General features: G+C 34.0%; 1 protein-coding gene and 1 long non-coding RNA gene across 3 annotated transcripts in view; both read left to right on the top strand.

Annotated features, from left to right (window-relative positions):
• Positions 1–27,030, top strand: part of LOC129218148 (uncharacterized) — a 336,406-nt gene that overhangs the window by 36,835 nt on the left and 272,541 nt on the right. For both annotated transcript variants that reach the window (XM_054852364.1, XM_054852365.1), the window contains one exon: positions 22,999–23,105. In XM_054852364.1, the coding sequence (XP_054708339.1) occupies positions 22,999–23,105 (107 nt within the window). The remainder of the gene's footprint in view (positions 1–22,998; positions 23,106–27,030) is intronic.
• On the top strand, positions 202–5,575 carry LOC129218149 (uncharacterized). The gene is made up of 3 exons (XR_008580294.1): positions 202–225; positions 1,958–2,025; positions 5,427–5,575. It is a non-coding gene; the product is annotated as an uncharacterized LOC129218149 (long non-coding RNA).

The raw sequence follows: 27,030 nt of genomic DNA, 5'->3' as shown, positions 1-27,030 counted from the left end.
AGAAATAAATAAATAAATTATTGAAAGGTTTAAAATCGCGTCTTTTTGTTTCGAAACACATTCTAATGAAGAAACATGGATGAAATAAAGAAAAAATTTAAGCTTCCAACGGTAATTTTATTTTTGATTCTATTTCGAGATATTCATGCGCGGCATTCTAAACCAGCCGTTGTCTCTCTGAGCTCCCGCTCGCCGTTCGCCGCCATGTTTTTGCAAGCATGAAAGGTAAGTAAAAATATTTTTTTGTTTATTACGTACAGAAATGCAATAAGAACGTTGTGTGCATCTTCTCTTAAAGATGTTTGTTTAAGAGTAATCCTTAACGTCACCGAAAGAAAAAAAGCAAACTTTTAATGTATATTCGTGTGCGTTTTTACTTAAAATGTAGTGTTAACTATATGATGTGTTCCATTGTTTGTCCGTTGTGTTTGTGGCAGTTTAGTGTAAATGGTTTACAGGAATACGTTCTTGAAGTATTGAAAAGCATTATGCTTTTTTGTTTTGTTTTCTGCGTGTCCCTGCAGCATGTGAAAAAAAAAAGGGTGCTCGTTACGTAATGTAAAATCATGCCGATACTTCGACTGTTGCAGATTCTGTTAATACTAAATTTAACAACTATATTTTTTTTATGGTATGAAATTAGACAGTTGTGAGTTAACATTAATATAATGTGTTTTATTGCAAGCAAATTCGTATTACTCTGTATTATAATGCATAGCAGATGATGTATAAAAATAATGATTTTATTGTTTTTCAAAGCTGAAAATTATTTTTCTTTATCTCATGCTTGGTTTTCTCCTTAAAGATGTTTATGTCATGATTCTGTAATTTTACTCCCTTAAAGTATTACAACCAAATTTTTAAGAGTAAATAAACCTGAAAAGATTTTGCTGTTATGCATCGTTTTATTACTTTATTGCATTCAACTGTTTTAAATTTTTCAGGATGATTTACTTCCTTTTTATTTTTGTCATTCGCAAAAAAAAAAAAAAAAAAAATCATGTATAGTTTTTAATTTACTAATGCAATGATCATGCTCTTTTTCTGGAGAATTTCTTCAGTAGTATTTACATAAAGTTCGTCTGCGAGGTCACCAAGAGCCATTGAAATTTTAGGAGTCTTAGTCTGCTCTTTTTAGGAGAAGAGGGAGGCTTGCCATCGTTCTTATGGACTTGACCAGCGCTGACAAGATTCCATGCCACCCCTAATCGAAAACTGGTTGACTGGCCATGGTTCGAAATCAGAGTCATGTTACGATTTTTATGGGGATGCCTGTTCCAAGCTAACAAGGCCTTTGGGTCCCGGTGGCCCTTGCATTCACATGCATGATATAGTGTATGAAATTAAACTTTTTCTTCTCCTTTTTATTACAAAATTGTAATGCATTGTTATTTAAAGTCTGAACCAAATGATTGGTATGACAACAGCAGTGTCATGTGATTTTTTGAATTTTACTAAAATTTATTTATAAATGTTTAAATTCCATTGAACTAGACTATATTCTTAATATTAGAGTGAGGTTTTGTTTTTGTGAACGACTTTATTTAACAACTACCAAGTATTTTATTAGTGTTTAATGGAACTTGATATAATACAGTCGTAACTGCATTAAAGATGCAAAGATAATTTTCATTTTAATTAAATTACAATAAAATACCATAAAAATTATTTTTCTTTAAAAAGCCGGTTTTTTACAGTGGTTTAAACCAAATAAAGCCCTGCCTACTGGTCCCTTGAACCAGTGAATTATTTTTCTAACCCATATGTAAGCAGTAGGTAGCACTGCATGAGTGATGGCCTGTTTTCAGTTTTCATAAACTATGTAAAATTGTCTACATTGTGATATCAACGCAGCATATATAGAAGATTCAAGGGGTACTATAATGAAGTACCAAATACATATTAACATACTATTGTACTTTTTGTCATTACATATAATTTTCTTCCCTTTTTTAAGGAAGAAAACTTAAAGGAATCGAGGAGCAGAATTGGAAATGCTTCTACTTTAACTTTAAAGTCTAAAAGGTAATATCTTTTTGTATTGAATTTTCATGCATTTTCTTTCTTTCAAATGCAAATAATATTTGTTTTTATTTGTCAGATTATATAAATCTAACCTCACTTTTCACCTTTTATTTCCATCGATTGACTTATGTTTTGCTTATGTGTTGAGCTAGGTTTCTTGAAGATCAAATTGTGACAAATGTTTTAATGTATGCATACTGAAATTTTAACTAAGGGAGTTACAGTTCTAATTTTGCTCCCCCTCCCCCCATATCTCTCCCTTTTCATGCAACTGAATTTTAAATTAAGTCCTTTGATTGTTTTATTATTTTTTAAGTTTCCTATAGTTCGGTTTAGAGCTGTTTTTTAGTCATAAGTATCTGTATAAAATGTTCCAAAAGGAATATTTAAAAATCATTTTAAATACAGTGTAACTTTGATTTTAACGATACCCGATTTAATGATTTCCTGAATTTCGCGATACATTTCACTGGTCCGAATTTAACTGTATTGAATGTATAAGCTCCTTGATTTGAAGATATCCTTATTTAACGAAAACTTTCTCCAGTCCTTTGACAATTATTCAATCGGGGTTATACTGTATTTTTTTAAATATTTATTAGCACATAATTGTGAGTGTAGCAAATCTGCTACTTATATTTTTCCATGACTTTGAACTAATGCTCTCACAAAAGCAACTATGTTGTCAATCAAGTGCATGCTCATGTCTGTGTTAAGCTTGGTTTCAATGAATAAATTCTGAGGAATTACAACAGATCTTACTGTTGGGGGAGGGGGGTTCTCAGGCTTAAATGAAGGGCTGACAAGAGTCTGTCGACTTAATTGGAAAGTATGAGAGGGCTGGGGTTTGGTGAACAAACTGACAAGAATGCATTCCATATCATTCACTCTGAATAGCTTACACTCGGAAAACAGTTATTATATAAAACTGAGTGAATATTCAAGGGGTGACCATCCCTTAAGGGAAATGGTGCATTGCCTCCTAAGCTGCGACCCCCCCCCCCAAAAAAAGCATTCAAAGATGTAGTTTGTTTCAGTTTTAATAATACCATTCCCATTCGGTCAGGACCCCCTTCCCTGCATTAAAGAATTTTTCTACAGTTTACACCAATTATAATTTTCAAGATGTATATGTTTGATTGAACAGAGTGTTGTTGAGTTGTACTTGCTTTCTGTACTACTTTTCTCGCCTTTTTTTTATTTTTACCAATTTCTTCAATCGCCATGTGTTGAAATTACTTCCCTGCAAAAGTCGTCAAAACCCCTAACCGCCCACTCGCCTCCCCCTCCAATAACTAATTTTTTGAAATAGTGATTGTTTTTTCTTTTTTCCCACTACAATATTCGTAACTTAATTTTGCATTTATTTGTGTAAATGTTATTTATTTATTATTGGTCATTTATGGATTATTTTTTATTTAGACATTGACATTTCATCCGACTTCGTTTGCTTATTTTTATGTATATATATATTTTTTGTAACCATAAAAATCATCTTTTAAATAAGAAATCATTTGCGTGTTGTACACTATGTGCTAGGGCTGTACCCAAACTTTTGTTTCAAGGAGAATTTTACCAAACATATTTCTTGTGCAAATTCAATATGATCAATGAAGTTTAATTTCATATTTTGTGTTCTGTTGCTTTTTGTTACAATAGATACTTAAAGAGCATTAACATGAAAAGTGAAAATACAATGTATTTCTTTCAATGAAAGAAAATAAATCTGATCTAAGTTTTCTAATCACTCAAAAGGGTAGATGTATTTACTCTTTACTCATCTAAGCAGATGACTAGTGCAGCCAGAAATACCTTCTGGAGGGTTTTTTTGATCAAAAATACCTTCTGAAGGGGTTTTTCCCCCCCCCCATCAAAACAGCCTTTTCATATGCATAAACTACTGTATTATAATTTGCATTTTCATTAAAACCAATGCTTCTGAGGGTTGTTTTCAGCCCCTCTCCCCCTTCGTCACGCCACTGAAGCACATATGAAGTAATACTTCTAAAATTTCTATTTTATGACATTTATAAAATGTGTAAAAAGAGTTTGGTACTTTCAAATTTAAAGAATTTTGGTATTTTTGTTTGGTATTCAAAATTCAAAGGAAAATGTTGCATTGTTCTGTAGAAATGTTTACAATAAATGCAATAAAAATAAATACTGCAGATAAAACACCTTATTTACATTCTTATTCAATAATAATAATTTCATTTTTCAAATGAAATTGCGAAATAAATAAAAAAATTAAAAATAAAATAGTAATAGAAATGCTTTCAACAAGAAAAGTGTATAAAAACATCTTTTGAAGAAGTAGTTTTGAAAATTTTTGGTGCGGATTTATTTCTAAAGTGGCTATTAAGCTAGAAATTTCTAAGCGTTGTTCTCCCTCCCCCCCCCCCCCCTGTAGTAGTAAGTATTGCCTTTGCTTTAAACTGGAAGACATTCTTGATTTGATTTTGAGTTTAACATTGATGATGGTGCCTGTTTGGTTTTTGCAATGTTAATGGCGTGGGAAGGGGGGAGGGCAGATTCAGGAGAGGGTCCCTGTGACAGTAATTTGTTGTGATTATTATTACTTCATTTTTTCGATGTGAAAAATAGTACATGGAATGAATATTAACGTGTGTGTGTCCCCGTTCTGTAAGGTATTTCTTCTCAGGGACTCATAATTCAAAGGAGTGACTGGGTTCGTTTACTGGGGTTATTGCTATTTTGAGTTTTCTAATTGTTCATTTTCAAAATAACAATCATGACTAATGAGTTCAACGGTTTTTACAGAGCACTCTTCCACCTCAAACCACATGTGTGTCTATGCTTTTCCAATATTTTATAAATTTAATGCCATATATTCAAAGCTTGTGGTAGCATGATCAGCCTATCTGCCCAAAGAAATATGACTTTTATGATGAAAATTTGAAAAAATATGATCTATGGTGCAGGTTGTGACATTGAAAAAAATAGGGGGTTGGTAGGGCATAATTGAAAGGATTTTGATCTCATTGGGTTAGGGGAGGGGGGTGCCTTGTAGCATGTAAGGGGGTGCGCCATCATCCTTGGGGGATGGACTTAACTGATATTTTTTTACGTAGGTGGTACAACGTTCGACATTGAAACATGACTCCCTTTACAACAATTTCTGGATCCGCCCCTGTGAGAAGGGGGATGAATCTTTTGATTACTCATTTTACAGTGGGGACTAAAGGAATAGGACAATATTTTGACAAGCCAGGAATAAGAATTTTCTTAGCAAATAGCTTATAAAATCGCATGACTTTTTCCTGTATTGAGCAAGTAATGTTTTTCTTTCTCCCCCCCCCCCAACCCATTAATATTGTGCTGTCATTTTTTGTGGTTTTTGAAAATATTCTTATTTTTTCTCTTCATTAATTCTTTTTCAGATGGTATTGGAAAAAACATGAAGGTAGCAGATGACCAAGGGAAAATGAAATCCTGGCTGAAGCATTCAGCAGACTAGCTGATAAGGGAAACAGCCAACAATTAAAGAAATCTATTGTATAAAATTTGTTAATAAAGGTGTTTCATTGTATTATTTTAGTACTGCTCTTTGTATCAAACTTCATAGAATCCATTAAATGAAATTCAGGTAAATTATATAAGAATGTTGTGCTACTTGTACTTCTTTTTTTCTTTTGCAAAACTAAGTCCTGGCTTAATGTATTTAATTATTTTCAGTTAGAATTTCATTGTTTATTGATAAGAACCAATTGTGCACTAGTTTTATCAACTTGGGGGGGGGGACTGTATTTCAGTTTAATATTGATTGCTTACATGCAGGGAATAAATTGAGAATAACTTGTTTAAATGTGAATGTTCATTTAGACAACTTTTTATATCGCGAATAAGAATTTTGAATTGTTTTTCAACTGGAAACAAAATTTGATTGCAATCTTAATTTTATGTACTGGGTTAGAAGTTGTACTATGTATATTCAGGTTTTGGAAAGTTATTAAAAGGAATAAATAAAATACATGTGAAAATGTATAAGCAGTGCAGGGGCTGCTCCATTGTAGGCAAGATATTTTATTAACAGCTAGTTCAAGTAGTTTTAAATTGCATTACTAAGAGGATTTTTTCAAGCCACTTGCTATAAGAAAATTCAAAGCTGTTGCTTAAAACTTGAAAATCTCCAATTATATGTTTAATGAAAGGGCTACCTCTTTAAAGTTTTATCACAGTGAACTAAAATTTTGCATTTTAAATTCTTATAATAGCTATATTAAATTCTTATATTAATAATTTTTTTAAAAAATGGAAAGTCATAAACATAAATAGACAAGTAAGAAGGTACATAAAATGATAATAAAAATTTTCATTCAAGGAATGCAATATGCCTAAACTGTATTTTTGTGTTTTTCAAGCTGCTTTAGGAAAAGATTGTTGGACTTTCCATTCTCCAAAGAGCTTGGAAGAAATAATCAATAGAATACAATGCACCAAAACAATGGATGACAACTTTTTAATTATCTGAGAGTGAAATTGATCTGAAAAAAAAAAAAAACTGAAAGGCGTTCAATATATGTATTTTATAGTGATGATAAACATACTAAACTAAAATTGCTTTAATTGGCTTTTTTATTTTTTAATTTAATTTATATTTTTTAAAAATTAGTTTGCTTCATTTTGTCAAATAACATTGGGGCTGCAAACCTGACGAATTTTTAAGGGGAAAAAAATAATTGTAATAATAAAAAATTTCGTAACTAAATGAGCTACAAAATGAAGTAAACTGAATTTAAAAAAAAATAAGTTGAAATAAAAAATAAAATAGTCAAATAAAGCTCACTCTACACAATATAAAGCACTATAAACGGTCACCCGACGCCGAAGGGTGTGTCTGTGGACGACCCTAGGGCGCCGTGAGACCGTCGCTTTAATGTGGGTTAGTCCGCCCTAAGGCGATCCTGAGATGTCTCTGCGTCGTCCCTTAAAAGTCGCAGTTCGTCTCCCGGACGGCAGACGGTGCCCTTCTGGGGACGTCTGCAGACCGTTATTGAACCCGGACATGGGGGCAGACTTAGGACGCCGGGGAGTGACATTGCCAGGACGCCTCTATCGTCAGCAGATGACGTTCCAGTGACATCTGGGCGACGACATTATGCTGAGTGGGTGCTTATTAGAGTATGCACGAGTATGAAGGTAAAAATCAAAGTCGTCATTATATGCACAGAAATGCATGGGAACATTTTTAAAAAGCAAACTTTTCTCAAATTGCTGCAACAGTGAGTGATTGACTGATAAAATTTATTGGAGTGAATTTGTAGGATAATGAGTTTTCATTTGGATTCACAATAACTTTTTGACCTTATATTTATTTCCAAGATGAGGTGTCATCAGATCATGCTCTAAGGCTTAATCATGATGTCATTTAAGGCTTAAATTAGATTTTGCATGTGTTAATAATTTGTTTTATAATTTTATTTCTTGTAGGGTTGAGTGATATAAATCAACCCAATTTAAATCAGTTGTTCAATAAGTTACCGCCCTATAGCCAGGGCTAAGGCAGTAATATATGAAATACACCGCCAGCTCAGTCAACTCGAGCCGAGGACTGCAGTTTCGTGCTTATTAGCACTCATCAGCCCTACCATTGTTTCGGTCACTCGTCTGGTCAGTGCTAATTTTGTATTGGCTACCAGTTTGTTTGGCACTCTTGGCTTCCTTAAGAGGTTTTCCACCTCCAGCTCAGTCACTCCTATGCCAGACTGATGAGTGCTAATAAGCACAAAACTGTAATCCTCCGCTGGAGTTAACTGAGCTGGCGGTGTAATTCAGTGTTATATTCATGTATTAAATCAGTTGATTAAAAAAAAAATATCATTGATTTAAATCATAATTTTTAAAGATTAAAATTTTAAAAGTTCAGAAATATAAATTTTATTGGGAGAAGTTCAGAGTACTTTTATTAGAAAAAACAATAAATCAAACAACTAAATATTAATAATAAACAATCTTACCAAAAAAAGAAAGAATGATTCATATTAGTTTTAAATGAAATAAATTGAAACTGAAGAAAAATGGAATTTTCATAATAACAATAAAATTAAAAAGAAAAGAACTTTCAAAGGATACATGAAACTAGATATTTATTTTCAATGAAATTAAACGTAATAAATTAGATTGTATATTTATCTGTTAGGACTTAAGCTATTTAATTATTTATTTAAAAATAAACTTATCATACAATCCTCTTTAACTCCAATTAAATCATAACAGTGAAATGAAATAAGTTGGCATATTAATGAGACATAAACTCTAAACAAGAAAACAAAAGCTGTCTGCTTTTGAGTCCTTGGTGTATTTTATTAACGATTTAAAAGTCAAAAAACAGGTGTTTTTCTTTTTTAATCATGCATTTTATTTTAGTCCTTTTATCCAAAAAAAAAAAAATCATTATTTGAGGAAAATAGCTCAATGCTCTAAGTTATTTTGATTCTTTAATTCCTTAGTCAATCTAATCCTATATTATTTCGAAATTCATTTAATTATTTTAGAAACAGGACGGATGTTTATTTTGATTCTTAAAATATTTTTGGGAAATGGATCCACTTGATATGGGACTTTATACTGTAAGAAGTTTTTGTCAAACTCAGACTTGCTCCTGCACAGTTCAGTTTACCAGATGGAGTTAAAATTATCCAATCTGGCCATCTTTAGTTACATGTATTTTTCATTATACATATGAAAAATTGATATCACGAAGTCGAAGGGACGGAAAGAAAAAAGGTATCCAGTTTTCCAAATAACAAGGTCATAATTATAATAAAATAATGTTCTAAAAATTAGTCACAATAGTTACAAATAAGTAGAAATGTAATGAAAGTTGAAAAAAATCTCAACACAATAAAAAACAATTTTAATATTTAAAATGAGCCAAAAATAATAGAGAAAAAAAAAGAATAAAAATAGGATTCGTACACCTCCTGAAAATCCTGAAAAACTCCTGAAATTTAAATTTTTCTTCTAAGGGCCCTTAAAACTCCTGAATTTTTGTTTCAACCTCCTGATTTTTTTCCTCACTCGTCCTGAAAAAATTTTTTAATGGTAAAAGTGCTTCATCAATCTCAAAATAAAACTTTAATAACCGCTAATTTTCATTCCATGTCGTCTCCAGTTAGGTGGCCATATTGAATTGCTAGCAGCCAGTCAAAATTCTCGTATTATACAGAGCACTCAGTGCTTTTCGCAAAGACATGGATGTGTTTCGAACTGACTGACCGGTTACTCTGTTCTAACATGCCCGTAACGTTTACTGATTGTATCTGCCACTAGAGAACGTACCAAGAGCATGTGCTAGGTTTTGTGTCTACAGCAACCAAGGTTCGCCAATATATATCAGTCGATATATATCACAATATATATCCGATATTTATTTTGAAAATATCATGATATTTTTATATTTTCGTTATTATTTTTTGAAATACGATATTTTAAATGTAAAAATTTTGTTAGTCATTAATAGTATTTATTAATTATTTTAAATGACCAGCAAGTGATATTCTATATTTATATTATGCATTAACTAATCTATCATAAATATGATATGTTTAAATTGTATCTGATACAATGCTGTTTTTCTGTGATATTTACATGGAACTCGTAAATTAGTTAGTAGTAGTATTTAATTAGTTTTACATAGTATATAAATAAAATATACAGCCTATATCAATATAAATTATGCATAATAATGTAGTTTTTAACATCAAATTATCAGATTTTACAAATAATTGCAACTATCATTCATATAAAAATACTATTTGAAGTGCATATATTTTTACATGTAATATATATTTAGGCATAAGTACTGAAAGAAAGATTATCTTTAAGTCTGTATATTATAACAATAATCTAAGAAACTAAACATCAGTGATTTGAGATGCATTTACTAAATTCAAAAACTTGAATTTGAGCTGATTGAAAATATCAGATATTTTCAATATTTTTGAAAATATCATGATATTTTCGAACCCTGACAGCAACAGGGACTAAGCGAATTTTCCATATTGCTAATTAGTAGTGCTATTGCTATTTTGTAGTATATTAAGTATTGATAATATGCCAATATATCTATTGGGACTTTGTTAATATTTTGTGTATTCCTGTTATTTTCAAATATTTTGAATCCAATTTTTAATTCTTTTTTTTTTTGATTGAATTGTGTGTGAAAAAAATATTTTTATTGATTTTCTTTTTTTAATTTTGACACCATAGATTAAATGTTACTGAAACTAATTTTCTTGTAATAACCGCTCGTGTTATTACTCCTGAAAATTTTGCTTTTGACTCCTGAAAACTCTTGAAATACATTTTGCCTGGAAGAGTATGAACCTTGTAAAAACAACGCTCTAGTGAAGTAGCAAAATGTAGTGATTTAACATGACTAAACTTATCAGAGATTTGGATTATTAAAAAAAAGTTGCAGAATGGTTTCAAATGAGTTTCGAACACCCCGGAACAAAAGAAGTTGGACAAAGGATTGCACCATTTCCTGTGTCTCTAAAAGGGTTTTTCGTTTCTCTCCCCTTTTTACGGAGGTGGAAATAATGTCAAAAGGTTCAACAAAATGGCGTGAGAAGGGGGTGAAAAAATTTAGGTAGGTGTTTTGGGATTCTCAGGATTTATCTAAGGATTTATCCCAAGAGCTTCTCCAAATCATTCGTAACCTCTGACAGAAATAATGAAGTGTGTGAGAAATTTTTGGAAACATTCCTCAAGTTGCTTTGAGACAATAAACTGCAGTTTTTTTCCAAAAAATTATCTATGACTTTGAAAAATATTCAACATGACAAGGTTTTGATTTCATAACTCTTCGACGTAAGAATGAAAAATAATATTAGATAAATACGCAAAATCAAGAGGGAAAATAATTTTTCGTCATATCAAGGTTTTCAAGATATCGAGAATATACTATATATAAGGTGAGTTGGGGGAAGTGCAGCCCTTAAATTGTACAGTTCGACTTTATTAAGGCCTAGACATTACAAGACTTGATACAAATTTTTTAATTTTTATTTCGTATGTTACCTGTTTTAGTGTGTTTTCCAAGACATGAGCCTGTTAAAATCATTGCAGGTAAAAAAATGACATTTTTTTTTTTTAACTATTGTGCTCTAGGGCTGCACTTTCTCAATAAAAGTGGAGCAAGAGCATCACCTATCTGAATTTTTTTTAAAAACCGTTTGAGAAAATAAAGGGTAAGTGCAATCAATAGAGTAATTTTTCCTAATTAAAAACTATTTTTTTATTTTTATTTTCACCTATTCATTGGGAAGTAATTACATTTTTCCTAATGAAACCTGTCAATGTAAAATGAAGAACGTTCAAGGAACGATGGATTATTAAACAAAATTATGAAGTTTTTATTTTAAATTAAATAAGGAACATGAAAGATAACTTTTACTATGCTAATAAGCTTAAAAAAAAAAAAACAAAAACAAAACTTGCATATCAAGGAATAACTTTTAAAACTTGAATATCAACGAACTTATAAAATATTAACTTAATAATACAAAAGGTAATTATACAACTGACAAAAGGTAACATGTCTTTAGCAAACTTGAACATATTTTTTTGTATAAGTACACTTAGTACAGTAATTATCAATTTAATTTATATTATATTCTGAAAACATTACTTGGAATATCAAATTTCCTCTACGATCTGAAGAGGGATTTGGAAGGATTGATACAATGTCGTCTTCGATCTCGCTAACGTCAGTGCCTCAGATTGTCGGCAATCATGTGTTCTGTTGCAACAGATATTGCAGGTGACCGGCCCTTCGTTTTGGACTTCACTCCACGCCGACCTTTCAGATAATCCTGTAATGTTGCCCGCGATCTTTTGAAATGCTGGCTCGCACCTTTACAGGTTAGGGTACTTGAACGTATCGCTTCTAAAGCAGCAGAAAGTTCCTCCCGACGGGGGCAGGAGCCAGCTTTTGACGTTATTCTTTTGTAATTCCGCACCATTTTTACTAAAAATATAAAAAAAATAGAGCACTATAGACTAGTGACACTTATTGTTAGTTAGGCAATGATGCAGGGTTTAAAAATTAATTACATTAATTCATTAAATCATTGCAAGCAAATTATTTCTGTCATAAAAGAACACTGCCAGATTAATGGGAAAGTGCAACCCCAAGAAATGAGAGGCTGCACTTGCCCCTTTTTTTCGGGCCGCACTTTCCCAGTCGTATAATTTTCTGGGGCACTGTAGTGGGAATGAGAAAGGTTAGGAAACGAGGGAGAGAATAGAGTTACCATTCAAGTAACGCAATCTGACGCACGCAGTGCAAAGTAATAACGTTTACCAAGCTACCCAGATGGCAGCAGCCTTGCAGATATTCCCGGTGTCTGATTATTAACCTAAGCCGCACTTGCCCCAAGACCGTACTTACCCCAACTGACCTTATATATATATATATATATATATATATATATATTGTTACAAATTCTGTAAATAGTAATTATTGTAGGAACGTAACCTGTAAATAGTTTCCCGTAATGAATATACAACCCCTTTTTCATATGGCTAAAGTATACGACCCCTATTTCCTTTTTGTTCACTGATAAAATTTGATAACGGTCTACTACTTTACAGAAGCGTGTGGAATATTTGAGAAATTTCTTTTCGGTGTATTTAAGCCGTTAGCGATGGATAAACGGGGAGTTTCGATTGATATTTCGAGCTGAGAGCATTTTGCTCTGTTTATAGCGAGGCATTTCGCTGTGTTGTTTTCGTATTTGGAAGTAAATACGTGTGTAAACGTTGAGTTTACGGTGTTGTGTGATAATTGCTTAATTGCTGATGAATAAGTTAGCAGTTGTTGAAGATCTGTCCTGTACATAGTGTAAATAAATTTCCTGTGTTTTTATCAAGAACTGTGTCTTCATTTCAAGAAAGTGGAAGTCGCACCGAATCCGTTACAATTTGGCGCCCAACGTGGGGCTTCTTCTGGACTTTCTTGGAGTGAGTGTGACTTTGGACATTTTTTTCATAAAAGACTTTTTGAATTTGGACTTTATTTTTATGGTGATTACTCGCGCAATGGATGAACAATTAAAACAACTTCTTGACGCAATCAACTCTGTAAAAAATGATATGGCGACTAACCAAGAACAATTAAAAAAATGATATGGCGATTAACCAAGAACAATTAAAAAATGATATGGCGACTAACCAAGAACAATTAAAAAATGAATTGGCGACTAACCAGGAACAGTTAAATAGTGATTTAACTGCTAAAATTACTACAAGTCAAAATGAAATAAAAAGTGACCTAACGTCGATGAAAACCATGATGGAGAATCAACTAACCGCCATGGGAGATAAAGTTGATGCTCTGGAAGAAAAATTTGATACTGTGGAAGAGCGTATCGCCAGTGTGGAAAATAAGTTGGAAGAAGAAGACAAGAAATTTACTTCATTTAAGGAAGAAATAATTAAAGACATGGAACGGAGATTGGCGACCGCGGAAAGCAGTTCTGTACAGTTTGGCGCTCCCACATCTTTTGCTCGACCGTCCATTAAACTGGCCACATTTGATGGGAAAAGTTCGTGGCAGGTATGAAAGACCCAATTCATGATGGTGGCGGAAGCGAACGGATGGGACTCTGCTACCAAGGCCTGCCATCTTGCAACATCCCTGAGAGGTGACGCAGCGGACATTCTTCAGACCCTTCCGGATAGCCAGCGCCTGGATTTCGCCGCCCTCACATCTGCGTTGGAGCTTCGCTTCGGTGAGAAGTGCCAGAAAGATTTCAGCCGACTCCAGTTGAAGTCCCGTTTCCAGAAAACCGGGGAGACCCTGCAAGAGCTAGCGGCGGACGTCGAGAGACTGTCTCATCTTGCTTTTTGCGACAGTCCTGCGGATGTTCGAGACAACCTGGCACTCAACTACTACATCGACGGGGTTCGAGATCCGGAAATCCAGAAAGCTCTACGGATGGCGGATGTCAAAGACCTGAGTTCTGCTGTTGTGTATGCGATGAAGTTGGAGGCCGCCCAGCAAGCAACCCGCAAGGATCGCCATTCAATCCGCGGCGTGAAAACTGATGAGCCTGATCCGGTTTCGTCACGCTTTGCTGAACTGGAAAAGCAAATAAAAGAAATTGCAGGAATCCTCAAAAGGACTTCGGCTCCCAAGTACCAAAATGGACAATCACTTAAGTGCTGGAAATGCGGTAGTGAAGGACACCTGCGAAGGAGTTGTCCAGCTCGCCAAGCTACGCGAGGGAAGGAAATCACCACCACCAGAGCTCTGCAGATTTCCTCTCCTAGTAGTGGCAGTGATGGACTTTTCATTTACGCCCATGTAAATGGGAATCCTTGCAAACTGATTGTCGACACTGGAGCCAATGTGACAATCGTTAGGACAGATGTGGCTCGTGAATTTGGATTGAAACTGCTGTGGACATCGCCACGCGTAAGTCTCCAGACTGTGACAGGTGACAAAATCGAGATTGACGGTAAAGTGGACTTGGAAATAGTGTTTGGGAATGCCACCTACCATCATACGGCATTCGTCGCTGATATCACGGACCCCTTCATTCTCGGATGGACTTTTTGAAGAAATATGACTTCACTCTCGACTTCAAGACTAGTGAGCTGCACTCGATGAGAGAAGACATAGCCGTTTTCCCTGCAGAAAGTGATGTAAAATCCGCTCATCAAATAATAGCCCAAACAGATTTATCGATTCCCTCACGGTCAGAATCATTAATACCTGGCTCCATTGAAGAAACCAATAGTTTTCGATTTGGACTCATTGAATACCCTAACCTAAGCAATAGCCTAAAAGGAGTGCTGGTAGCATCTACGCTTGTGGACCTTTCTAAGGATGTAATTCCCGTGAGAGTCGCCAACATGAGTGAAAGGCCAAGGAATATCCGGAAAGGTGAAGTGTTAGCAACTTGTACTCCAGTAAACTGCGTCATTAGAAGAATCAATTCTCCCGAGACTGTGTCTTCTGAGTCCTTGACATCGAAGCTAATTGGGAGTGCACCCTTATCGAAAGATCAAAGAACTGCTGCGGAACAATTGGTGGATGACTTCAAGCATCTGTTTTCATCTACATCGGAGGATGTTGGCCGTACGAATTTAACGCAGCATAGGATGTAGCATCCAAGACGACTACCGTTCGCCAAGAAGGAAGAGGTTGAGACCCTCCTGAAAGAGATGAAGGAGAATGATGTAATCGAACCTTCATCCAGTCCTTGGGCCTCTCCCATCGTCTTGGTCCGAAAGAAAGATGGCTCCACCAGATTTTGTGTCGATTACCGACGGCTGAATGAAATCACCAAGAAAGACAGCTACCCTCTTCCACGGATAGACGACACCTTGGACACTCTTTCCGGACACAAGTGGTTTTCGACCCTGGACTTGAAGAGCGGCTACTGGCAGGTTGAGATACACCCTGATGACCGAGAGAAGACAGCATTTACAACTGGACAAGGCTTATGGCAGTTTAAAGTGATGCCCTTCGGCCTCTGCAATGCACCAGCTACGTTCGAGCGTCTGATGGAGACAGTGTTAAGAGGACTTTCCTACGAATCCTGTCTGGTCTATTTAGACGATATCATCATCGTGGGACGCAGTTTCGAAGAACATCTAGCAAATCTTTGGAAGGTGCTGCAAAAGCTTAAGGAAGCCAATCTGAAGTTAAGCCCGTCCAAATGTAATTTGTTCCGCCGGGAAGTGAACTACCTTGGTCACATCATCTCTTCTGAGGGTGTACAAACCGATCCGGAAAAGGTATCCGCGGTCAAGAGTTGGAGTCGTCCCGAAAACATCCATCAGCTGCGAAGTTTCCTGGGGCTCTGCACGTACTACAGGAAGTTTGTAAAGGGTTTTTCCAACATTGCATGACCTTTGCATAAGCTGACGGAGAGCAAGCAAATGTTTGAATGGTCCAAAGAATGCGAAGAAGCATTTCTACGACTGAAGGAGGCTTTAACATCAACGCCTATCCTCGCCTATCCTCAGCCTGAAAAATCCTTCATCCTGGACACTGATGCGAGCAACGAGGGCATTGGAGCAGTTTTATCCCAAGAAATTGATGGAAATGAACATGTCATCGCTTACTGGAGCAAATGCTTATCAAAGTCGGAGCGAAATTACTGCGTCACCAGAAAGGAGTTACTGGCCATAGTGAAAGCTGTAGAACACTTCCATCATTACCTCTACGGCCGAAAATTTCTGCTTCGGACAGATCATGCCTCATTAACTTGGCTTTTGAACTTCAAAAATCTGGAAGGCCAGATAGCCAGATGGATACAGCAGCTCCAGGAATATGACATGGAGATCAAGCATCGAAAAGGGTTATCTCACGGTAATGCTGACGCTTTATCAAGGAGACCCTGTCCTGAGAACTGCCACTATTGTTCCCGAATCGAGAAACAGTATGGAACGACTAGCCCTACCGCCTATCAGGTGACAGTGACTCCAACATCATCAGAACATGATCCATGGAGTGATGACCAAGTTCGAAAAGATCAACTTGAAGACCCCGACATAAAACCAATTTTAGAGTTCATGGAAAGTGACAGTCGACGCCCTAGCTGGCAGGACTTTTCCATCTTCAGTCCTGCAACAAAAAGATACTGGGCTTTATGGAACTCACTCCATTTACGGAACGGCATGCTACACCGGAAATGGGAATCTGACGACGGTAAAACATCTAGGTGGCAGTTACTACTTCCCCGATCAAGGATTTCAGATGTTTTGAAAGAAATACATAGTAGTGCGACTGGAGGACATTTTGGTGTCTTGAAAACCCTCAATAAAGTTCGGGAGCGCTTCTTCTGGAGCAAGGCGAAGGATGACGTGGAGAAGTGGTGCCATTCTTGTGACGCCTGTGCTGCTCGTAAAGGACCGAAGAAGAGAAGCAGAGGGAAGCTACATCTGTACAACGTTGGAGCTCCTTTCGAACGAATTGGGATCGACATCCTGGGTCCTCTACCAAGAACTGCTGATGGGAACAAATACATTCTTGTTTCCATCGACTACTTCACCAAATGGCCGGAAGCATATCCCATTCCAGATCAAGAGGCTACCACCATAGCAGAGACTCTAGTCCAACATTGGATCTCGAGATATGGAACACCTTTGCAGATTCATTCCGATCAAGGGAGGAATTTCATCTCTGCTGTGTTTAAGGGCCTATGTCAAATTCTCGGAATTGAGAAAACTAGGACAACACCACTACACCCACAATCGGACGGCATGGTGGAGAGATTTAACCGCACAATCCTGAACAATCTCTCACTTATGGTATCCAGAAATCAACAGGATTGGGACAAGAAGCTACCTTTGTTCCTGCTGGCCTACCGCAGTGCTGTCCACGAGACTACCGGATATGCCCCATCTCAGATGCTCTTCGGACGAGAGCTTCGGCTACCTTGTGATCTCGTCTTCGGTCGTCCTCCGGATGCGCCTGCATTGCCTGAGGAGTACATCCAGGATCTCCAGGCCCGGTTGGAAGACGTTCATAACTTCGCACGGGAGCGAATCAACATCGCGGCGGAGAAGATGAAGACCCGATACGACACAAGGTCTACTGGACATGAATTCAACGAAGGCGACAAGGTTTGGTTATGGAATCCCATCCGACGGAAAGGTCTTTCACCCAAATTGCAGTCGCATTGGGATGGACCCTACAAAGTCCTTAACCGACTGAATGACGTCGTAGTGAGGATCCAAAAATCACCTAATGCAAAGCCTAGGGTTGTACATTATGATCGTTTAGCAGCATACTATGGCCATAGTTCATGAGTATTACGTAAACCACCATGGTTGATAACATAAAAGTTGTAGATAATTTTTTTGCTTTTAATGTTTAGTAATATTTCTTGTTATTATTGTGTTTCCTATGTATCTGTTAGTTATTAATTAATGTGAATATTTGTTAACTTTTGATAGAAGTTCGACACCCTTTCTGGGAATTGTACTGCCCGGGACGTGCAGTCCTTAGGAAGGGGGCAATGTTACAAATTCTGTAAATAGTAATTATTGTAGGAACGTAACCTGTAAATAGTTTCCCGTAATGAATATACAACCCCTTTTTCATATGGCTAAAGTATACGACCCCTATTTCCTTTTTGTTCACTGATAAAATTTGATAACGGTCTACTACTTTACAGAAGCGTGTGGAATATTTGAGAAATTTCTTTTCGGTGTATTTAAGCCGTTAGCGATGGATAAACGGGGAGTTTCGATTGATATTTCGAGCTGAGAGCATTTTGCTCTGTTTATAGCGAGGCATTTCGCTGTGTTGTTTTCGTATTTGGAAGTAAATACGTGTGTAAACGTTGAGTTTACGGTGTTGTGTGATAATTGCTTAATTGCTGATGAATAAGTTAGCAGTTGTTGAAGATCTGTCCTGTACATAGTGTAAATAAATTTCCTGTGTTTTTATCAAGAACTGTGTCTTCATTTCAAGAAAGTGGAAGTCGCACCGAATCCGTTACAATATATATATATATATATATATATATATATATATATAAATTATCTGATATACACATCTAACTTGCAGTTTAATTTGTTAGAATTATATGTTGCTTAATACTTTTAAATTTCAACAATTCTATTCAAATATAAATAAAATCCGATTAAAATAAAAATAAACTGTTTTGAGATTGATCTGATCAGCATTGGAAATCTCAAAGTAGTAAGTACCAGATCTACAAAGCAACTCCAAATGGATGGTTCGGCAAATGCACTGTGAAATCCAAAAAATGTATACTATGAAGAAGTAGCCAAATTTTGAAAAAAAAAGAAAAAAAGATGTGAAGAGAGTGATGAATATAACAATGTCAATAATGATAAAATTATTAACCACAAATCCAAAGAAAATTATTAAAAATTCAAACATTTTTTAAGAAAGACATTGCATATTCATTACAAAGGAGAAATAAAATAAGTTTGAGTGGAAAGGGGGGGGGGTGTCCTCTTTGCTACATCAAAACAGATAAGTGTAGCAAAGCTTCCAATGCAGAGTTCGTACTGCCTTAAAAAACCCTTAAGAAACCCTTATTTTCATCAAGCAAAATAAAGGTCTCTAAAAAAACCCTTAAAAAGGCCTCAATTTTCTAAAAATTTCCTTAATTTTTTCAAAACTATATTAAGTTTGGTCCCCTTTTCTTAGTTTTTCTATTTTCTCCCTTCAAATCTTCACCCTCCGCGTTTTCTGCCGAAAACGTATGTTTGGGAAACATGCCAACGATGTCAAACATGTGTTTCGCCGAAAATTGCATGTTTTATTTGAGATTTCAATCTTTTTGCATCCTGCAAATATTTCAATCATTTTTAATGTTGGAAGGTTTTTTCACCATAGGCTACTTTATATCTACGTATTTTATTCATTATTTCAATAATAATTTTTTCTTAAATTTATTTTAGAAAAAATGCAAAACTCAGACAAAAATATGTGGGCCAACTCTCACAAGCTCAAATTGTATTGAAACTTGGCATGGTTACTTTTTTTATGTATTTTAAGAAAACCTTCTAAATATTTATGGGGAATCTCTAATGGTTTACGCTTTTGCAGCCTGTGAGTCTTTTTGGAATTTCATGATTAAATGAAGCAATTTCAAGTAGTTATTTTGATCCTGAAATAGGGTTATGAAGTTTTTTAAAAACCAATTTATAAATTCCAATACAAGAGAAAAGGTTAACCAATTATTTAAATTTATATATGTTTATTAATTTCCAATTCTCGCTGTGAAAATATGTTCTACCAGATAAGGAAAACCTAGATTTTTTATTCTGTTGTAAATTTTTACTGTACAAATAAACCTAATTTTAAAGTTCAAGATCTAATTTTCTATACCTTAAATTCAAATGTTTTTTGTTAAAAAAATATATATTTCCCTAAAAATATGAAAAACTGATATTATTTAGTGATACAGCCAAGATTGAACTCTAGCTCCCGCAACCTTTTATTTCAGGACTTTGGGGGCTAGAAATTGCTGCCTCTCTTTCAAAAAATTTAAATTTACATTGAAATAAACAAACTTGCAAGGATTGGTGCAATGCAGCAAATTTGTACAAAATGGGATGTTAGTAACAATAACAAATGCAAAGCAGTAATAAACCATAGTTTGAATACCTTGAAAAAAGATTTTAGTTCTTTTTCTTCAATTTCCCTCTCACTCCAATAAGGTTTGCTAAAATAATAATGCTTTAATTTACAAATAATTTTCTACATTTATCCTCATATTCCTGATATTTTTTATAACTGAAATTTATGATATAAATACAATGCTTTAAAAACAATATGTGCCATGTATTGTATTAATCACTACCCAATTATTTCAAATATAATTAATAAGGGAAAAGTTCGTATTATCTTTGAATTTGGTAAATTTGCCATTTTTTGTTCAATTTTGGAATGTCATGGACTTCAAGGGCTATTTTGATCTCAACCCTTTTCTGCATGATTAAATTTTTTTTTTGGATTTCCTTTCTTTTGATCTCAGATCACTCTCATCTCTGTGATGTATAACATTTTAAAATATAATTCACTGATAATGGGGCATCACAGTCAATTGCTCCTTTTCCTGCAGTTTGGGAACAATGTTATGCATTTGTGTACGTGTATATAAATATGTAGCAAGTACTTTACCCCCCCCCCCCTGGGAAACTTTGAAATGTTGTGCCTAAAATTATCTTATTATTTCCAATGAATCCTTAAAAAGTCCTTAATTTTCACTTTTAAAAATGAGTATGAACCCTGCAATGAACCACACACCACCCTATTTTCCAAGAAAGAGCACTTAGTTGTAAAGACCAAAACTGTAAAAATCCTTGTCTATCTGATCGTTTCCAGTCTGTTAGAGAGAAACCAAGAGAGTAAAAGAGAAACCAAGTAAAACATAACAGTATTCAGGCTTGGGCGACCTCTAAACTATAGAACACATCAACTGACACTTTCTTTTACTGCTACCATTTAAGTGCCCAGTATTTTTGTAAATTTCATTAAGATAAATCTTCAGAGACTGCTTATTTGAACAGTTTGGAACAGATTGCACCATACCCATTGTGGAATTTTAATTGCAAACACTAGATTAACTGGCCAACTAAAAAGGTAATTAAATGTCAAAAAAATAAGATAGCATCTTTTTTATTACTTTTTGTTAATATGTCTTGATCTTAAATGTATAAAAAATTATTTCTTAACTATTTTTCTTCTGCTGTATCATTTTCTAACAAATTATCATTCAAAGATCCTGCTGTAGCTGGTAAACATGAATTCAGGTCCGAAAACAATTTTTAAAAACCCTCTAGTTTTGGTTTGACTTTAGATTTTATTGTTTAGAATTCCACTATAATTCCATTTGTTCCTCCCTCCCTCCCCTTTCAAGAAGCTTAAATTTTATATTGATTTATATTTGTAAATGTTTCCTTGCTTGTTGCTACAATCTTGGATACTTCCAAAATCATAATTTCTGGGCAAATTTACTTTACTAAGTTTTTGAAATGAGACATCTATCCAACAGTTGAAAATATTTACCTATCCTCTTTTCTAAAGTGATGTGGAAAATCTGTTATCTGGCTGAACAAACTTCTTGTTTTGATAACCTACATTCAGTTAAACATTTTTCCTCTGCTAAGAAGTCACTATGGAAATTTCTTCTGTTGAGCTTTTTTTTCATCTATTACAGATAGGGGGGAAGGGGGGCACATTTGAGCACAGGGCACTTGTGAACGTGATATGTTTTACTAGGATAATGTCAAGCAAAAAATCTTGAAAAATTCTCAAGTAATGGCAGAACTAGTCCTTCTTCTTGACCAAACTTTTAGAGCAAGGAGCCAGTTTATATTCTTGTGATGACAACTTTTTTGTTTTAGCAGATGCTGATGTATTTTTATTTGTCTCTTCTTCATGTAAAAACATATTTGAAGCTAAATAATATAATTTAAAATTATTTATTGCAAACCATTGTACAAACATTCAAGTAAATTTTTGACAATGTTTAATTTTTTAAATTAAATAATTTTTTATTTTTGAAAATTAGTTTTAATGTAGAATACGGGACACTTGTGAACAGTTCCCATGTCCTCTTTGGAACATAATATTAGTGTAGGGTTAGTATAAGTGTTTACAAAAGGTGTAAATATTTATAATTATTATTTTCATACAATTAACTTGTAAATTTATTATTCACTATTATTACATAATTATTAATCATTTATATTTTTTAATTTTCAAATCCTTTTGTTAATAAATAGTTGACAAAACATTTAATGTTATATAAAATTTACAAGAAAAAAAGGACAAAATATTTTCTTTTAACTAAAAACTGAAGTTCAAATAATTTTAGAATTCATCATCATATCTGTATGAAGCTTAAGCGCATTATGTAACAAGAATGAACTTTACATAATCAAATATTCTTTGTATTGTTTAGTTTTAAAATTTTTTTCTTGTTAATTGAGGAATTAGAACATGCTACGAAACTTTAAATTTCGACCATGAGCAGCGTAATGCAGTCCGGAAAAAAGTCTCTAATTTATAGTTACTGCACAATTTAAACTGACTCAGTGTAGGTTGCAAAACCTTCAATGTAAATGGTATGTTTTATATTAAAGGGTTTTCTGTTGAAATATGATGCTTTTCCTGCATTTTTCTGTCGTGTTCTCATGTGCCTCAGACTTGTTCACATGTACCCTCCTATAGGGGCACATGTGAACAATTATAGACATTTTTTAAAAATTCCATGGAGTAAAGAAATATTCTTTTAAAAAATCTGAAAATAATTCCAGGCCACACAGAAAAGGATAATCAATCTAGGGGACACATGCTTCGAAAAATTATGCTATTTTTTGAGAAATTAAGAGATGAAACAAATTGTTCACATGTGCCCCCTTTCCCCTACATGTTTCAATTCTTTTTGTGTCTTTTGATTTAAATTATATTTTGTTAGTAATTTTTATGAATTTTCTTTTCAGGCATGCCACGGATAGGTATTAAATGGTCAAATGGCGAAAGTTTAGGATTTATATTTATTAACTATAGTAGCCTTTTGACTGAAACAAGAGAGAAAATTGCATCTGAAGTAAGTAAATAATATCAGTGGTATTTCATGATATGCATTCATCTTTATTTGTTCTAATTTACAGATAGCTCTGATCTACAGAAATGTTACATACTGAAACTTTTCTCACTGCTTTGTCATAATATTATGTAACAGTTTGCTTGTTTTAAAGCAATTATCATTTTTATTGCTCTTTGTTTCCTTCCATCCCGTTTTTCAGCGTTAATACTTCCTCTATGGGGAAAATCAAAATCCTGTACAGAAGAAACCAATATTTCTCCTCCATTTCTTTTCGAAATTCATTGAAATGCAACTCATTTGATCGTCAATATCACTCTAAATTTCCAAAATAAAATTAGAATTTTTAATGTTCCCATATTTACTTGGGTATGAAATTGTTAAAAGTAAAAACTACTATACTGCCATGGGAAGATAAAGTACAGGAACTTTTTTTTTTTTTGAATTTTTTATCTATTGGACATAAGATTTATTGAGCAATAGCTTGCTTTGGTTCCTCTGAAAATAAAGTATGAGAAAAATGTCAAATTCCAACATTTCCCTATTGTTTGTATGGAATCCAAAATCCATTTCTTTTGTCTCAAAATTCCATTTCTACAGATACTACGCTTTACCTTTTCATGGCAGTGTAGTCTTTACCTTCCCATGGAAGTGTTGTCCACCCATGCATAAAGTGTGTCCCAAAAGTTTAGAGACAACAAGGTTTTCATGTTTTACAAGTTAAAAAGAGATATAATTCAAAACAATTTAGAATCATAAAAAATATCATTACAATATTATCACCTTATAACAAATTCATTAAACAATCGCAGACTTTATGATAAAATTTTAAACTTAAATTTTACTGTCCCAAAAGTTTATAGACAAATCATTATTTTTCTTCAATGTTCAAATTTTAAAGCCGTTTTCCCTAATAACTTCAAAAACTTCTGGCTTTACTGAAATCCAACTGTGTTCAATTTGCAGCCTAAGATCTTGAACTGTTGCAAACTGCCTCGAGCTAATCTTCCCCAGAGGTGCTCTATTGGGTTTATGTCAGGACTTAAGGCTGGCCAGTCCATAAGAGTTTACTTGGTTTTGTCTAAACCGCTGCATTGTAGATTTAGACGCATGAATGGAGCAGTTGTCTTGTTGAAATATCCATTGGTTCCCACTAAGTAATTTTCCAAATGAAAGTAAATGTTCTTCAAGCATTTTCTGATAATCTTTGGAACATTGATGACCTTTTAAGAAAGATATATCAGTTAATCCATTGAAAGAGTGCTCCCCACACAATGAGTTAGCCTCCCCCTTGTTGTCTGCTGAAAAAAGTTTGGTGTTCCTTGCGAATATCGTGCCAGTAATCTGCTCAACCATCAGGACCATCTAAATTGAATTTTTTTTCATCACTTAAAAAGAACACTTAGCCATTCATTTGTCCACTTCGTGTGATTTCGGGCCCACTAAACACGAGCAGCTTTATGCCGTTTTGTAAACTTCAGCAAACAACGTATTTTGCGAAAAACAAGAAATGCACTTGCCTGCAGTCATCGATGTACTGTTGATTTTGTCATTGGAAAGCTTACTTCTTTACAAACTGACAGTGTTGTTAAGTTCTGGGTTGAAGCTAATCTCACCATCTCTCTGTCTTGTGGTTCAGTTGTTTTCTTTGGTCTTCCAGAACGAAAGTTTGCTTCAAAACAATTATCTTTTGACAAAATTTGATAAATACCAGCCCTACTACAACCATCAATGTCCATCACTTTCCATCCATAGCCTTTCAAACGATAAGATTTGCAAAATTTTCTTTTTAGAGAACTGCACATTGTGGGGCATCTTGGCAATTGTTCAGAAATGGCAACACAGGTTCGTTTTTGTCAGAAAACGTGTAAGTCACAACGGATTGGACCCATTTTTTTTTTTAAACCTATTTAAAAAAACCCATAATTTAGCCCACTTTTGGGTTTTTAAAAGTTTCTGAGAAGTTTTTAATAAAATTTCAATACTTTCAGTTTCAACTTTTTCAACTTATTATTATGTATTTGTCCTTCTACCAACAATGAACAAAAAAGAAAATAGACTTTGAATTTAAATAGCCTTTATAAATGCATTGTACTTTACTTTTAGTCAAATTAAAAAAAACCCAATGTATTTGCTTTCTTAAGTCTTAACCGCACTGAAAAAAATATTTCAAAGATTTTAAATAAACGTATTTTGCTTTTTACTGTTTTGCTTTTGACTGCATTTTACTGTTCAAGAAATAATTCAAAATATCTTGACTAAGTTCTGTCAGGTCCGATTTTCTCAAGATTTGTAGATTGTACAGAGAAAACTACACTAGCCAAAAATCTTTCGTACGAATTATTTTCTCTCTATTCAACACATGTCAGAAGTTTCGAATAAACAAGATACAATATTTTTTAGAAATTAACAGGATTTACAAGCAGTTGGACAGAAAACAGAATAGGATGAGCATCATTTTTATTATCTTACAAAAAAGTTATTTCTTACTCTGTACAAAAAGAAAAAGAAAGAAAAATAGACAACATAAAATTAAAAAAAAATGTCTTGACTAAGCTTAAATTCAGTTAAAGGGGATTTAGACATTTTGAGAAGCTATTGTAGTTTTGCCTAACAAAATGAAATACAATAAAGTAAAATGTGAAAAAAAAAGTAATTAAAAAAGAATAGATTTTATCACTCGAGAAGTAACTTGGCCTAAACTGTTGGTAATCATAGAAACTACAAACTCTGAAACTTCACCATTCTTAGGTTTCATGGTCTTTTATACTTTTTTTGAGAAAACGTTGAATTTTAACTAGTCTTCCAGATTTTCCACTTCAAGACAATTTCTATGCTTTGTCCATATGCCTATGCTATCATATGATACAAGTGACCCACCTTTTCCCCTAAAAAAACAAAACAAAAAACACCTCTTTAAAAAAAAAACCTGGGTCCATGGGCTTTTTTTAAAAAATCCTGGGATTGTGCATACCCTGGTTTGGATGGGAGAACATCGTGGGTTTGCTGTTCAAACTTTTTTTGAGAATAGCCGTTTAGTAATAATTTACTCAGAAGTCTCTCCAACATCTTCAATGTCCCTGTTCCCAATAACCCAGGGATATTGGGTTCAATATCCCTAGGGGTACCTAAAAGAAAAAGTTTTTAAACATCATCCACTCATCCTGGAAGAACTTAAGGAAATAATCCGGGAGCAAGTTACAGCTATACTCATTTCAATGTTCCTCTATCTCAATCAGAAGAGCTGATAAAAACTTCTGGGATCGCCTTCAAGATGGCAGCCGTCAGCTGCCTTCCTACTGATGTCATCTTTAAAACTTAATGTGAAGAACTAGATTGTCTACTGTATCAAACAATATAAACATAATTAAATTGAATTGTTTTTGTTTTGCATCCCTTTACAATCCATTCATATCTTTTGCCCCACCCTGTGTCATTTGACAGAAAGGAGTATATCTTCATGAACATATTTATTTTTAATGAATATACGTAGACAAATTATACGTAGCTAGTTGCTCTTTTTTGAAATGTATAGCCTCTTTACCGACTTCTTACTTCATTAGATAATTTAAAAAATTTCTTCAGTATGATGTTGTTCAAACGAAATGCACACATGAATTGATCACACTCTGAGAAACTACTAATTGTAGCAAAGCATCCACTGTTAAACAAGTGAATAGTTTAGGTTTGTTTTATTGCCCTTGTAAAGATTTTTTTTACTTGATCGGGATTCATCTTACTAAGAACTGCTTAAAACAACCATTTTCTCTACCAAAAATTCAAAATATGGTAGTGTGTAAAAAAATCAGAGTTCCTGAAGTTCAAGGTTTCATGTTATCCAAAGTGTTTTATTTACATTTAAAGTTAAATTTTTATTGCTAAGGAAAATTATTTACATTAAAATGTAAATATTTGGCTATTGTAAAAC

Source organism: Uloborus diversus, chromosome 3 (assembly GCF_026930045.1).
Source record: "Uloborus diversus isolate 005 chromosome 3, Udiv.v.3.1, whole genome shotgun sequence".
Lineage (NCBI taxonomy): Eukaryota > Metazoa > Arthropoda > Arachnida > Araneae > Uloboridae > Uloborus > Uloborus diversus.
This window is presented reverse-complemented; position numbering and strand designations above follow the sequence as displayed.